Source organism: Podarcis cretensis, assembly GCF_951804945.1.
Source record: "Podarcis cretensis genome assembly, chromosome: 10".
Lineage (NCBI taxonomy): Eukaryota > Metazoa > Chordata > Lepidosauria > Squamata > Lacertidae > Podarcis > Podarcis cretensis.
Window position 1 is genome coordinate 3,609,511 of NC_137179.1, and position 15,036 is coordinate 3,624,546.

The 15,036-nt window shown below is 44.9% G+C and overlaps 1 protein-coding gene across 4 annotated transcripts in view; it reads right to left on the minus strand.

Annotated features, from left to right (window-relative positions):
* HDAC8 (histone deacetylase 8) overlaps positions 1–11,657 on the minus strand; it is a 45,700-nt gene extending 34,043 nt beyond the window's left edge. For all 4 annotated transcript variants that reach the window (XR_013842804.1, XR_013842805.1, XM_079992942.1 and 1 more), the window contains exons 1-5: positions 11,520–11,657; positions 10,458–10,510; positions 9,366–9,496; positions 7,252–7,393; positions 2,378–2,490 (exon numbers count right to left, since the gene is read on the minus strand). Coding sequence is in view for 2 of the 4 variants with exons in the window: in XM_079992942.1 (XP_079849068.1) it covers positions 2,378–2,490; positions 7,252–7,393; positions 9,366–9,496; positions 10,458–10,510; positions 11,520–11,627 (547 nt within the window). In the remaining 2 variants the exon portion in view is untranslated. The remainder of the gene's footprint in view (positions 1–2,377; positions 2,491–7,251; positions 7,394–9,365; positions 9,497–10,457; positions 10,511–11,519) is intronic.
* Between the last annotated feature and the right edge of the window lie 3,379 nt (positions 11,658–15,036).

Below are 15,036 nucleotides of genomic sequence, written 5' to 3' on the forward strand. Positions count from 1 at the left end.
TGTGCTCCGCAAGACGAAAAACTCGCAAGAAGAAAAAACTTGCGGAACAAATTAATTTTGTCTTGCAAGGCACCACTGTATAATAATAATAAATTTATATTTATACTCCACCCTCCCCGGCCAAGACCGGGCTCAGGATGGCTAACATCAAATATAAATACAGTAAAAACATTAAAAACAAAACAAAACACCCCCCCCAAACCAAACAAACAGTTGATTAAAATATAATGATACAGATGATACAACGGTGGTTGGTTTAATCACGGCTGGAGATGGGGAGGCGGCCTATAGGAAGGAAGTTGAGCAGTTGGGGGAGTGGTGCAGGAAAAACAACTTACTCCTTAACTTAAAGAAAACAAAAGAGATTATTGAGGACTTTAGGAAATGAAAGTTGAATATTCAGCCACTGATTATTGAGGGGAAGTGCGTGGAACAGGTCTCGGTGTTTCGATTTCTGGGAATGGAGTTGAGAGACAACCTAACCTGGGGAGAAAACAGTAACATATGCCGTATGTGTTGGATGTGACACACCGAGATTTGCTCTCGTGTGCAGAAACTGAAAGTGGCGTCGCTGAGGACTTTGGAAAAAACAGGAAAATAAAGAAGAAGAAAAGTACACATATTGCACACAGAACTACAAACTCGCTTGCTTCAGTGACTGTGAAAAATAAATGAAGGATCAACATCAAAATGTTTTATTTGGACTTTTTGGACTAATTAAGAAATGCAGTATGATATCAGATTATCACTCCCCGAACTTCAGAGCATGGGAAGTCACCCAAAAGATATATAATTTGGCATTGAATATTTGGCTTTTTTATTGTATTATAATTTGGAATGTTTTATTGTGGTTTTTATTGGATTGTTAAAATGGAATTGTTTTAAATATATATTATTTAAAATAATAATAATACCACCTTTATTGTCAATGTACAACCTGTGTACAATGAAATTAACCGAGCCTCCCCCCCCCAACCACTCAATCTCATTGCACTCTGTGCGCTTGTCGCACAACACACCAACCCCGAAAGTCAGTTGCACTATATTATTTTCCGTTCAGCAGCCTAACAGCCCACGGATAGAAACTGTTTTTAGGCTATTGATACAGCTGATTAAACTTCTATATCTCCTGCCCAAGGGTAGAAGATTAAAGAGGTGCTGGCCGGGGTGTGAATTGTCCCTGAGAATTTTCCTTGCTCTCTAAGGCAAAGATCCCTAGTGGGCTCAGGGGACAGCCCATGATATCAGGTGCTGTGTTCACCACACTCTGTCAAGGCTTTCTGTCCATGGCTGTCAAGCCAACGTACCACACTGTGATACAATGATGAGAGGGCATTTTCTATTGTGGACTTGTAGAAGGAGATCATCAATTGTCGTTTAAAACTGTTCTCTTGTGAGACACTGAGAAAATGGAGTCTCTGTTGGGCCTTCCTAACCACCTGAGTTACCGTATTTTTCGCGTCATAAGGCGCACCTAGTTTTTAGAGGGGGTTTTCAAGAAAAAAAATATTATTTAAAGGGAGCGCTGAGCAGAGCCTGTATGCATCCCAGGCTCTGCTCAGCGCTCCCTTTCACGAGCCGCGTGGAGCGTGTGTGCGGCGCTTGCAGGCTTTTCCCCGAGGAGGGAGAAGGGCAGCCCCCACACACTCCGCGCGGCTCTTTAAAGGGAGCACGGCTCTTGGGGGCTTTTGCGGGAGGTGGGGGAAGGGAGAGAGCCTTGCTCTGTCCCTTCCCCCACTTCCCGCAAAAGCCAGGGATAGCCGTGCGAAGCCTCTGCAGGACAGCGGGATGAAGGCTCCCTGCTGCCCTGCGGAGGCTTTGTGCCGCTAAGGCAGAAGCTAAAACAGCTAGAGGGAGCGCTGCACAGCGCTCTCTCTAGCTGTTCTGGCTTCTGGGGTAGCCCGCGAAGCCTCTGCAGGGCAGTGGGGAGCCTTCATCCCACTGCCCTGCGGAGGCTTCGTGGACTGCCCCAACGCTGCTCAGGAGCTTGTCGGGGCTGGTGGGGGAAGCCTGGGTCCCCCCCCCCCAGCCCCAGGGACCACACATTCGCTCCATAAGATGCACAGACATTTCCCCTTAGTTTTTAAGAGGAAAAATGTGTGTCTTATGGAGCGGAGTGTATTGGTTTTCCAAGTAAGGTCTTCACTAAGGTAAACTCCCAGGAATTTAAAGGAAGAGACTCTCTCCACACAATACCCCCTGATATACAATGGGGCTAGTTCCCCTCTCTTCCTCCGAACGTCCAACACCATCTCCTTTGTCTTGCTAATATTTAGGTGCAAGTTATTCTCTAAGCACCATGTAGAAAAAACACAACAAACCAAAGCAGCAGGAACAAGTCAAGCCACGTCAACCCGTGTGTAGGAAGGAACCTTACCATCCCCGTGATGCAGATCTAAGTCCACATAGAGAACACGGCCAAATTTCTGCCGGAGCCGCAAGATGCCCAGGACAGCATCGTTCAGGTAGCAGAAGCCGGAAGCTTCGTCCCTGCAAACAAAACATGACTGGTGAAATGTGAAGGTTCAGAAGCTGCCAAACGAAGCTGACCTCAAGCCAAGAACGTGGTGCTCTTTGCCGCTCCAGCAGATTTTGTAGAGGAAAATTAGGCATAGGGAGAGGAAGAAGTTATAGTGACATTAATCTTATAGTGATATAAGATTTCGGATAAAATGTCCAGTTAGAATCCTGGGAAAGGTTGTGGAAGGAAGGTATCAGTTTTACTGCATGCAGCGCACTTAAAGAAAATGTTATGAAAATGATGTACTGATGGTATTTAACACCAGCCAAACTTGCTAAAACGTACAAGACAAGAACCAATGAGTGCTGGAAATGTAAAGAAAAGGAAGGTATCTTCTACCACATGTGGTGGAGTTGGAAAGAGGGAAAGGCTTTCTGGGAAATGGTATATAATGAGCTAAAGAAAATGTTTAAAAATACTTTTGTTAAAAAACCAGAAGCCTTTTTGCTGGGTATATAGTGGGTTAAGAGCTTAAGAGATACCAAGGGAAGATAAAAGATTATTTATGTATGCGACAACTGTAGCATGAATTATTTCAGCCCAAAAAGGAAAACAAGAAGTACCAGCGAAAGAAGAGGGGCAGATGAAGACGATGGACTTTGCAGAACTCGCAAAGCTGGTGGGAAAAATCCGAAACCAACATGATCAAGTATTCCAAAAGGACTGGAGTAAATTTATACGATATTTGAAAGATTATTGCAAGCAATTAAACATCACCAGCAGGGTTGCCCGATGACATGCAAGAAGAAGTTTTCTATCTTCCTATATTTATTCAAATTTTGAGCCATTTTGTAAAGAGTGTCATTAGAATCGGAAAATGCATAAAATGAGAGTCGTGGAAAGAGGCCTTCATCACATTGATACCTAAACTAGAAACCGAAAAGACACAACTTAAGAATTACCGCCCCATCTCCCTCCTGAATGTGGATTACAAAATATTTGCAGACATTTTAGCAAGCAGATTTAAAAAAGTCCTAAATGAAGTGATCCACAAGGACCAAGCAGGCTTTCTCCCAGGTAGACATTTGTTTGCAAACACAAGAAATATTATTGATATCTTGGAACTCTTGCAGACAAACATTAACACAAAAGCAGTTGTGATATTTATAGACGCGGAGAAAGCCTTTGATAACATTTCTTGGAAGTTTATGAAGAAAAACTTGGAAGGAATGGGAGTGGGGCAGGGGTTTGAGAATGGGATAGAGGCAATTTACTCGGAGCAGAAGGCAAAATTGATAGTGAACAATGTGGTGACGGAAGAGTTTAATATTGAAAAAGGAACACGACAAGGTTGTCCTATCTCCCCTTTGTTATTTATATCGGTCCTGGAAGTGCTCTTAAATATGATCAGAGGAGACCGGTTGGTGGAGGGTATTCAGGTCGGAGCGAAACAATATAAACTTAAAGCATTTGCAGATGACCTAGTATTGACTTTACAGGAGCCAGAGCCTAGCACCAAAAGGGTACTGCAATTGATTTATGAGTTTGGTCGGGTGGCGGGATTTAAACTTAACGAGCAAAAAACCAAGGTTTTGGAAAAAAATATGACCCCTTCAGAATTAGAAAGGTTTCAGAAAGAGACAGAATTAAATGTAGTTAAAAAAGTTAAATACCTAGGGGTAAGCATAACAGACAAAAACAGGAATTTATTCAAAGATAATTATGAAAAATGTTGGTCTGAAATTAAAAGGGATCTAGAAATCTGGTCAAGATTGAAACTTTCCTTGTCAGGACGTATTGCTACTATTAAGATGAATGTACTGCCAAGAATGTTGTTTTTGTTTCAAACTCTACAGATTGTGGACAAAATGGGGTGTTTTGAGAAGTGGCAGAAAGATATTTCTAAATTTGTCTGGCAGGGCAAAAAGCCCAGAATTAAGTTTAAGATATTAACTGATGCTAAAGAAAGAGGGGGCTTTGCCCTGCCAGACTTAAGGTTGTACTATGAATCAGCAGCTTTCTGCTGGTTGAAGGACTGGCTACTTCTTGAAAACACGGATGTTTTAGATCTGGAAGGATTCAACAATGCTTTTGGATGGCATGCATATTTGTGGTACGACAAGGTTAAAATACATAAGGCTTTTAAGAACCATGTTGTCAGAAAAGCAGTATTTAATGTCTGGATAAAATATAAAGACTTACTGGAAAACAAAACCCCAAGGTGGCTATCACCAATGGAGGCTAAGGCCCCGAAAAGACTCAATATGGAGGCCAAATGGCCGAAATATTGGGAAATAATAGAAAAAGATGGAGATAATTGGAGGTTGCAGAGTATGGAGAAAATAAAAGATAAAGTGCGAGATTGGCTACATTATGCTCAGATTAAAGAAGTTTTTAAGTTGGATAAAAAGATAGGATTCCAGGTGGAAAAATCAAAGTTAGAAACAGAACTGTTAGAACCCAGCTCTAAGATACTGTCAAGAATGTATAACTTGCTGTTAAAATGGAATACACAGGATGAAACGGTCAAATCAGCTATGATAAAATGGGCACAGGATATAGGGTACAACATTATGTTTGCTGACTGGGAAAAGTTATGGACTACAGGTCTGAGATTTACCGCATGTAATGCCTTGAAGGAAAATATTTTGAAAATGATATATAGGTGGTACATGACCCCAGTCAAGCTTGCAAAGATATACCATTTGCCTGATAATAAATGTTGGAAGTGTAAAGAAGCTGAAGGAACATTCTTTCACCTCTGGTGGACTTGCCCCAGGGTTAAGGCCTTCTGGGAAATGATATATAATGAGCTGAAAAAGGTATTTAAGTATACCTTTCTTAAGAAACCAGAGGCCTTCCTTTTGGGCATTGTGGACCAGAGTGTGCAAAAGAAGGACCGAACCTTTTTTATGTATGCCACAACAGCAGCAAGGATACTCATCGCTAAAAGCTGGAAAACTCAAGATTTGCCCACATTGGAAGAATGGCAGATGCAACTGATGGACTATATGGAATTGGCAGAGATGACTGGCAGAATCCAAGACCAGGGAGAAGAATTGGTGGAGGAGGATTGGAAGAACTTTAAGGACTATCTACAAAAATATTGTAAACTGTATGAATGTTAAGAAAGATGTAAGATCCGCAATAAGATGGTTCCAACAAATTAGTTATAAAGAATATAAATTTAAATGTGATTGAAAGAAAAGATAAATTTTGGATGAACAATATGTTAGAACTAGAGTGTTTTAAATTATAAGATTTGAGATTTAATATTGGATAATTAAATGATATAAATTGAATTAAGTGAATAATTTGCTAGAAAAATCTATGTGTTTAGAAAGCAGGAACAAGAGATGTGAGGAAGTCCAAAGATGTGAATGAAACGTGGTTAATGAGAAAGACCTTGTTGTTATCTATGTGGATTTTTGTTTTATAAAATTAATAAATAATATTATAAAAAAAAAGGAAAATGCATAAAATGCAATGATATAAAGGTTAATTTTGAAAGCCATGAGGCGGGAGGCAAGGAAGTTGACAGGCTCTAGAGAGCTAGAGAGATAAAGTGGATAATAATGATGTGATTAAAAGGTAAAGGTAAAGGGACCCCTGACCATTAGGTCCAGTCGTGACTGACTCTGGGGTTGCGGCGCTCATCTCGCTTTACTGGCCGAGGGAGCCGGCATACAGTTTCTGAGTCATGTGGCCAGCTGGACTAAGCCGCTTCTGGCGAACCAGAGCAGTGCACCGAAACACCGTTTACCTTCCCGTCGGGGCGGTACCTATTTATCTACTTGCACTTTGACGTGCTTTCAAACTGCTAGGTTGGCAGGAGCAGGGACCGAGCAACGGGAGCTCACCCCGTCACGGGGATTTGAACCGCCGACCTTCTGATCGGCAAGCCCTAGGCTCTGTGGTTTAACCCACAGCGCCACCCGCGTCCCAATGATGTGATTAGATATTGATAAATGGAAATCTCATAAAAATTATAAATATATATAGTGACAAACCAGAAGTCGGAACATTTCTGATGGCAAGTCTCCTCCTCTGGTTGGCAAGAGGAACTTTCCCATGGCTGTTTAGCTAGCTGAGAGGAAATATGATAGACATCTTCAGGTATCTCAAGGGGGCTGCCCCATGGAAGATGGAGCAAGCTTGCTTTTCCCCGTTGAGGAAGAAGTTTCTGACAGTAGGAGCCCTTCGACCGCACAACAGCCTCCCTCCGACGCTGGTGGAGTTTTAAAAATTATTATTAGGTTTTTACATTAGCAGGATTATTGTAGTAACCTGCAGTTTATAAGAGTATCTATTTACAATCGATAAATCAAACGAGCAAGTTAAATGAATTTAAGGAACCGTAGAAAAGAGGGGGAAGGAAGTCAAATTTTGAAATGTTAAATGGGTTGTAAAACTAATGAAATGTATAATTTTGAAAAGTGTAAATAAAAAATTATTAAGTTTTTACATCAAGTTTAAAGTGCGTAAAGGTAAAACGAACAGAACGACAAACAACCAAACCAGACAAATGCAGGACAATCAAATTTCGAATCAATGGCGAGTAGGTTCCAAATCTATGTCAAATCTAGAGGTTAGATGGATACCTGTCATGTATGCTTGAGATTTCTGCCTTGCAGGCGGGTTGGAATAGATGACCACTGGGGTTCCCTCCAACTCTACAGTCCTGTGATTCTGTGATTCCTCTCCCCACAGGCCTGACGGATGCCAAGGAGGAATAGGACTAACAGTGCAGGCTCTGGGAGAAGCAACAAGAGAAGGCAGAACTTCCTTACTTCTTTGCATGATGCCAGCCTCCAGGCCAGTTGATGGCAACTTGACAGTCGCCATTCACCAAACACTGGGCGGCTGTGATGGTGGCTCCTCCCACGGCGGCCGCATAGTCAAAGATCCCTTCAGAGGTTGGGCAGTCGTAACCTGGAGAGAGCAGGAGAAAGGGGTGAGCATGATAGAAGACTCAGAGACACCAGGTGTATATTTTTATTATTTGGACCATTATTCACTTTAATTGCATTTGACCTTTTACAGTGGGGCCTTGGTTCTCAAACGCCTTGGTACTCAAACAACTTGGAACCCAAACACTGCAAACCCGGAAGTAAGTGTTCCGGTTTGCGAACTTTTTTGGGAAGCCAAACTTGCTCTGTTTTGAGTGTTACGCTAAGGCCTGTCTGTTTTTGCTATTTATTTTGCGTTCTTGTGGCTCTTTTTTTTCCTTTTCGTTTTTGTGACCGTGTAGAATCCAGTTCCACTCCTGATTGATTGATTGTGTGACTACAGTAACATCGTTTATTCCAGAGGGATACGTAAGCAGAGGTACGATTGTACTTCTTAATTGTATTTCAGTTCAACAATTACTTTGATAAAATACGTATTTTGTTATGTGCAAATGGCTTTATTATTATTTTAAACTCCATCTCCTCAGAGTCTTGCGGAAGAACAATGTCAATCAACATCTGATGATCTCCTTCTACCAATCAACAATAGAAAGTGTCCTTTCCTACTGCATCACGGTGTGGTACGCTGGTTTGACATCATCTGATAGGAAGTGCCTACAGAGGGTGGTGAATACAGCACGAGATATTATGGGCTGTCCCGTGAATCCGCTGGATGAAATAGCGGAAGAACATTGCCTCAGGAGAGTGAGGAAAATTCTCAAGGATGATTATTCACCCCCTGGCCGGCACTTTCTTGATCTCCTGCCCTTGGGCAGAAGATATAGAAGCAGGATTAGTCGCGCCAACAGGGTAAAGAACAATTTCTATCCGTGGGCTGTTAGGCTGCTGAATGAAAAGATAACAACAGGGCAACTGACTTTTGGGTTTGGTGGGTGGGCATCAGTAAACGAGGGGAATTAAGACTAAGAGAGCTGAGTGGGGGGTGCTCGTGTAATCTCACTGTATACAAGTTGTACAAGTGACAATAAAGTATTTCAGTTTCAATTTAGATACCTGTCAGGTCCATAAATTTCCATATAGGATATATTCCACACAAAAAACAGAGACCATTTGTTGTTGACAAAGGACAGATGGACATAGAATCATAGAATCATAGTTGGAAGAGACCACAAGGGCCATCGAGTCCAACCCCCTGCCAAGCAGGAAACACCATCAGAGCACTCCTGACATATGGTTGTCAAGCCTCTGCTTAAAGACCTCCAAAGAAGGAGACTCCACCACACTCCTTGGCAGCAAATTCCACTGTCAAACAGCTCTTACTGTCAGGAAGTTCTTCCTATTGTTTAGGTGGAATCTTCTTTCTTGTAGTTTGGAACCATTGCTCCGTGTCCGCTTCTCTGGAGCAGCAGAAAACAACCTTTCTCCCTCCTCTATGTGACATCCTTTTATATATTTGAACATGGCTATCATATCACCCCTTAACCTCCTCTTCTCCAGGCTAAACATGCCCAGCTCCCTTAGCCGTTCCTCATAAGGCATCGTTTCCAGGCCTTTGACCATTTTGGTTGCCCTCCTCTGGACACGTTCCAGTTTGTCAGTGTCCTTCTTGAACTGTGGTGCCCAGAACTGGATACAGTACTCCAGGTGAGGTCTGACCAGAGCAGAATACAGTGGCACTATTACTTCCATATAAAGGGCCCCATGACCTCCAGTAGATTAAGGGAAGGCACCCCCAACCTTCAGCCTCCAGATGTTTTGGACTACATTTCCCATCAACCCTGACCACTGGTCCTGTTAGCTAGGGATCATGGGAGTTGTAGGCCAAAACATCTGCAGGGCCCCAGGTTGGGGATGCCTGGCTTAGGGCCTCATCAAACCTAAATCCGGTCCTAGCTGTGAGATAAATCTCAGTACCGTGAGCCTGGCAGCAGATCTTCCCTGGCACCTTGTGTGGAGTTCTCCAGGGAAAAAACCCCAAATAGCCTAGTCCTCACCTAGTCCAAATCCCACCGATTCCGGATGGTCATCGTCGCCTTCCTCGCTCACTTTCTGCAGGTGCTGCAGGTAGGCATCAGTGTGGAAGCCGGCCATCTCCTCCATGGAAGCTACTTTGGGCGGGACAATCCTACGGAAATGAAGAACTTGGTGGGTGGGGCAGACACAGAATATGGAAGGCAGCACCTCAACCGCTCCAAGGGCTCGCCCAAACTTCCCGTGGTCCCCTTGCCCTGCTCCTCCGCAAGGAAAACCTGCTCTTTGGCTTTAAATTGGAATAAACGGCAATCCATTAAAAAAAACCCTAACTGCCGTTTGCTCCGATTGAGCGCCAAAGAGAGGTTTTTTGCTCCGACTAAGCGGCAAAGTGCGTTTTTTGGTGACTGAGCACTTTTTTGCTCTGACTGAGCACCAAAGAGCTTTTTTTGCTCCGATTGAGCACCAAAGAGCGTTTTTTTGCTCCGATTGAGCACCAAAGAGCAGTTTTTTGCTCCGATTGAGCACTAAAGAGTGGTTTTTTGCCCCAGTTAAGTGCCAAAGAGTGGTTTTTTTTTCTCTGATTGATTGCCAAAGAGTGTTTTTTTGCTCTGTTTGAGCACCAAAGAGTGGTTTTTTGCTCCAATTGAGCACCAAAGAGCAGTTTTCTCAGGAGGAAAACCGTGGGACAAGAAGGATGGATAAGATTCAAACCGAGCAGGTGTTGCTATGGGACGGGTTAGGAGCAGAAGAGAAGTCCTCTGAGGCTGCCCCTCTGTATCTCCTGGACTACAGCAAAGTTCCCCCCAGGGCAATGTCCCCCTGTTGTCAGTCAAAGAGATCTCAGCTGCTTAGCAAGTATTCTTCAAGAGCTCTGAGAAACGTGGCCTAAAGGAAATATTTTTATCATCAATTTCATTTCTATGCCGCTTTGTATTTTTAAGGAAAAAATCTGAGTGGTTTGCAACCGGCCTTAAAGCATCAAACAAAACAATTTGGAATAAAATGCCTTTTTCCAGAAGAGGTGGAAGCTGCAGGAGCCCCTGGCAGAGACCCCCCCCCTTGCCCAAAAGACCCCCACCTGCCCCATGACAAGCTGTGCCGCTTGCGCCTACCTCATGTGATCAAGCAGTGAGTAGGATTTGATCAAGGAATGGACCATGCTGGCCTGCGGGGAAAGGGAGGGAGGGAGTAAGTAAGCCAAACCAGACCATCCTCACAGAATCAGAGACCTGTAGCGCTGGAAGGGACACCCTGTGGTCATCGAGCCCAACCCCTTGCAAAGCAGGAATCTCAACCATAGCACCCCCTGCGGGCAGCCACTGAACTTCTGCTTAAAACCCTCCAAGGAAGGAGAGGCCATAGAATCGTAGAGTGGGGAGGGATCCACCCCCAGGGGTCATCTAGTCCAGTGTTTCCCAACCTTGTGCCTCCAGCTGTTTTTGGACTACAATTCCCATCATCCCTTGCCACTGGTCTTGCTAGTCAGGGATGATGGGAGTTGTAGTTCAAAAACAGCTGGAGGCACAAGGTTGGGAAACACTGAAGTCCAACCCGCTGAGGACTAGCGCCTTGGGTAGGTGGGTTGTCCCCCCCCATGCATATCCCCTCCTTTCCAGCCCCCCCCCTCAGGGACTGCCCTCTGCCCCCCCTCTCTGGTCCAAAGGATCCTGCTGAGAACTAGCGCCTTGGGTGGGTGGGTGGGTGGGTTGTCCCCCCCCATGCATATCCCCCCCTTTCCAGCCCCTCCCTCAGGGACTGCCCTCTGTCCCCCCTCCCTTCCTGGCCCAAAGGATCCCACTGAGGACTAGCGCCTTGGGTAGGTAGGTGGGTGGGGTGTCTCCCCCCTCCCCCTCCATATACCCCCCTTCCAGCCCCCCCCCCGGGACTGCCCTCTGCCCCCCTTTGCTGGCCCAAAGGATCAAGCTGAGGATTAGCAGCTGGGGGGGTTGTCTACCCCCTCCCCCCCTCATGTCCCCCTCCCAGCCCCCCTCCCTTCTAGCCCAAAGGATCTCGCTGAGGACTAGCGCCTTGGGTGGGGGGATGGGTTGTCTCCCCCCTCCCCATGCATATCCCCCCCTCCCAAGGTCTGCCCTCTGCCCAAAGGATCCCGCTGAGGACTAGCGCCTTGGCCAGTGCGCCTCCCCCCCCCTCGCCCGCCCCCCCCGGCCCCGCACCCGCTCGGGGACTTTGCAGAGGGCGTCGCATCGCGCCAGGTACTCGGCGCTGTGCACGTAGACCGGCGGCGGCGGCGGCGGAGGCGGAGGGGCCGCCTGCTCGGCCATGGGCGCCACGGGAACCGCGCTTCCGGGAGCCGGTTGCAGCCCGGGCGCACTTCCGGGACGGGCTTCCTGTCGCCGCGCGGCATGACGGGAGTGGTAGTTCGCATGGGGAGGCTGGAGGCTAGCGAGCGGAGCGAGGGGAGGGCGGAGCTACTGCAAGAGAGGCGGGGTTTCCCACCCGCTCTTTCTGCAGCAATAATAAAATAAAATAAAATAAAATAAAATCTGCCAGCGAAGCGATGCTCTCCCCACTCTTGCTGGAGAAATAAAATTAAAAATAATAAAATCAATATTGCAAGCGAAGCGATGCTCTCCCCGCTCTTTCTGGAGCAATAATTAAATAAAGTAAAATAATAAAAATAAAATAAAATAAAATCTGCCAGCGAAGCGATGCTCTCCCCGCTCTTTCTGGAGAAATAAAATTAAAAATAATAAAATCAATATTGCAAGAGAAGCGATGCTCTCCCCGCTCTTTCTGGAGAAATAAAATTAAAAATAATAAAATCAATATTGCAAGAGAAGCGATGCTCTCCCTGCTCTTTCTGGAGAAATAAAATGAAATAAAATAAATCAAGCGAAGCGAAGCGATGCTCTCCCCGCTCTTTCTGGAGCAATAATTAAATAAAAGTAAAATAATTAAAATAAAATAAAATAAAATCTGCAAGCGAAGCGATACTCTCCCCGCTCTTTCTGGAGAAATAAAATTAAAAATAATAAAATCAATATTGCAAGCGAAGCGATGCTCTCCCTGCTCTTTCTGGAGAAATAAAATGAAATAAAATAAATCAAGCGAAGCGAAGCAATGCTCTCCCCGCTCTTTCTGGAGAAATAAAATAAAATAAAATAAATACTGCCAGCAAAGCGATACTCTCCATAGTTTTCAGTTAAGTGATAAGTTGTATTTCAGCTCATCTAGCCCAGCATCTTGTTCTTTCCGTTGTCCACCAGATGCTCGTGGAGAAGCCCATAAGGAGGAATGGAGCCTGAGTGGCCTCTCCTCTCCTGTTGTTCTTAAATCTGGAAGCTCAAGACCTCATCTTGAGGTCAACGTCCCTAAAAAAATGCAGAAAAATACAGGCAGCTGCATTGTTGAGTCTATATATTGCTGCAAGCTTGTGTGTGTGTCTCTCTCTCTGTGTGTGTGTGTGTGTGTGTTAGTCTAGATGTCATCCTCTCTAAACCCATACAATGGGAATTCTGCTAGGAAAAACGTACAGTAGAATCCTGGTTCTTGAACGCCTTAGTTGACAAACAAATCGGCGCCCAAATGTCGAAAACCCAGAAATAAGTGTTCTGGTTTTCAAATATTTTTCAGAAGCCGAACGTCTGATGCGACTGTCGGCTATTGTTTCTGGGGCACCTGAGCCAATCGGAAGCCACGCCTTGGTTTTTGAACGTTTTAAAAGTCGAACGGACTTCCGGAACGGATTACGTTCAAGAACCAAGGTACCACTTCTAAAATGGTGCTTCTAAAATAGTATAACCATCAACATCAGGGCTTTTTTCAGCAAGAACGCGCTAGAACTCTCAGGTTGGCGCCATTGCTGTTCTAAGAGAATGAGGGAGGTATTCACGATAAGTTCCAGTACCTCTTTTTCTGGGGAAATAGCAGAAAATAAAATAAAATAGCAGTCCTTTTTCTGGGACGCGGGTGGCGCTGTGGGTTAAACAACAGAGCCTAGGACTTGCCGATCAGAAGGTCGGTGGTTTTATTCCCCACGACGGGGTGAGCTCCCGTTGCTCGGTCCCTGCTCCTGCCAACCTAGCAGTTCGAAAGCACGTCAAAGTGCAAGTAGATAAATAGGTACCGCTATGGCGGGAAGGTAAACGGCGTTTCCGTGCGCTGCTCTGGTTCGCCAGAAGCTGCTTAGTCATGCTGGCCACATGAGCTGTACGCCAGCTCCCTTGGCCAGTAAAGCGAGATGAGCGCTGCAACCCCAGAATCGGCCACGACTGGACCTAGTGGTCAGGGGTCCCTTTACCTTTACTTTTATTGTTATTTTGAGCATATATTTTGCTCCTCCCACCCAGAGGGCGCAAGGTTGGGGCAAGCTGTCCTAATTCTTCTGAAATCAAGTCACACCCCTAGCCAGGGCAGGACCCTCTATTTCAATGCCAAGTTGTGGCATTTAGGTAAAGTTATGTGGCTTTTATCTGCAATTAACAAGCCCTGGCGTGAAGCCTCTGTTCCAGGAACATGGATTGAGAATTATCACCCGACATGCACACTGGTGATTTCCTTGTTCCTGCTGCTTTATTCCCTGTGCCCAGGTGCATAATCTGAGAACAACAGAGCAGTGCCCACAGGTGCTAAAAACTGATAATTGCCTGGTCCTCCATTCTTTGCCACAGTGCTATATGCTCTGTTCTAAAGGCTCAGTTCAGGTAAAATCCGTATACATTCCAGCTGACCTGCCCTCAAGGGCCGTGTCCCAGCATGACCCAGTAGATGGCTCCTGGCCAACTGTTCTATAAAGTGGCAGAGGCATAAATCAATCGAGGCCATGATTTGATTCCGAAACCACCTGCCGTATAAAAGCCATTGCAAGGAACTGTCCTAAAAATCAATAATATTAACTTACAGAACCACCTAAAATCAATCATATCAACTTACAGAATCACCAGGCAGGAGTATGCATCACAATACATTGGCAGGGTTATTGCAATAACCTGAAGTTTTATAAGGCCTTGGTCCAGTATATCTGAAGAAGTGTCTCCACCCCCATCGTTCAGCCCGGACACTGAGATCCAGCTCTGAGGGCCTTCTGGCGGTTCCCTCACTGCAAGAAGCCAAGTTACAGGGAACCAGGCAGAGGGCCTTCTCGGTGGTGGCACCCACCCATCAGATGTCAAAGAGAAAAACAGCTACCAGACTTTTAGAAGACATCAGAAGGCAGCCCTGTTTAGGGCAGCTTTTAATGCTTAACAGATTATTGTATTTTAATATTCTGTTGGAAGCCACCCAGAGTGGCTGGGGAAATCCAGCCAGATGGGTAGGGTATAAATAAATAAATTATTATTATTATTATTATTATTATTATTATTATTATTATATATTTAAAGTAGATAAATAAATGAGCAAATTAAGTTAATTTGGATATGCAGAAAGTATTAAAAATAAATTTAAGGAACTGCAGAAAGAGAGGGAAGGAAGTCAAGTTTTGAAATGTTAAAATGATTGTAAAATTAATGAACTGTATAAAACCAAAAAGCATAATTTTTTTTTAAGGAATGCAGTAGTTTTAGTGACACAATGGGACTCACTTCTGAGCAGACGCCTAGAGAGTTGGGCTTGAGTCTGCCCCTTGTTTCCCCAGAAGGTTCTTGTAGCCCAGGCATAGGCAAACTCGGCCCTCCAGATGTTTTGGGACTACAATTCCCATCATCCATAGCTAACAGGACCAGTGGTCAG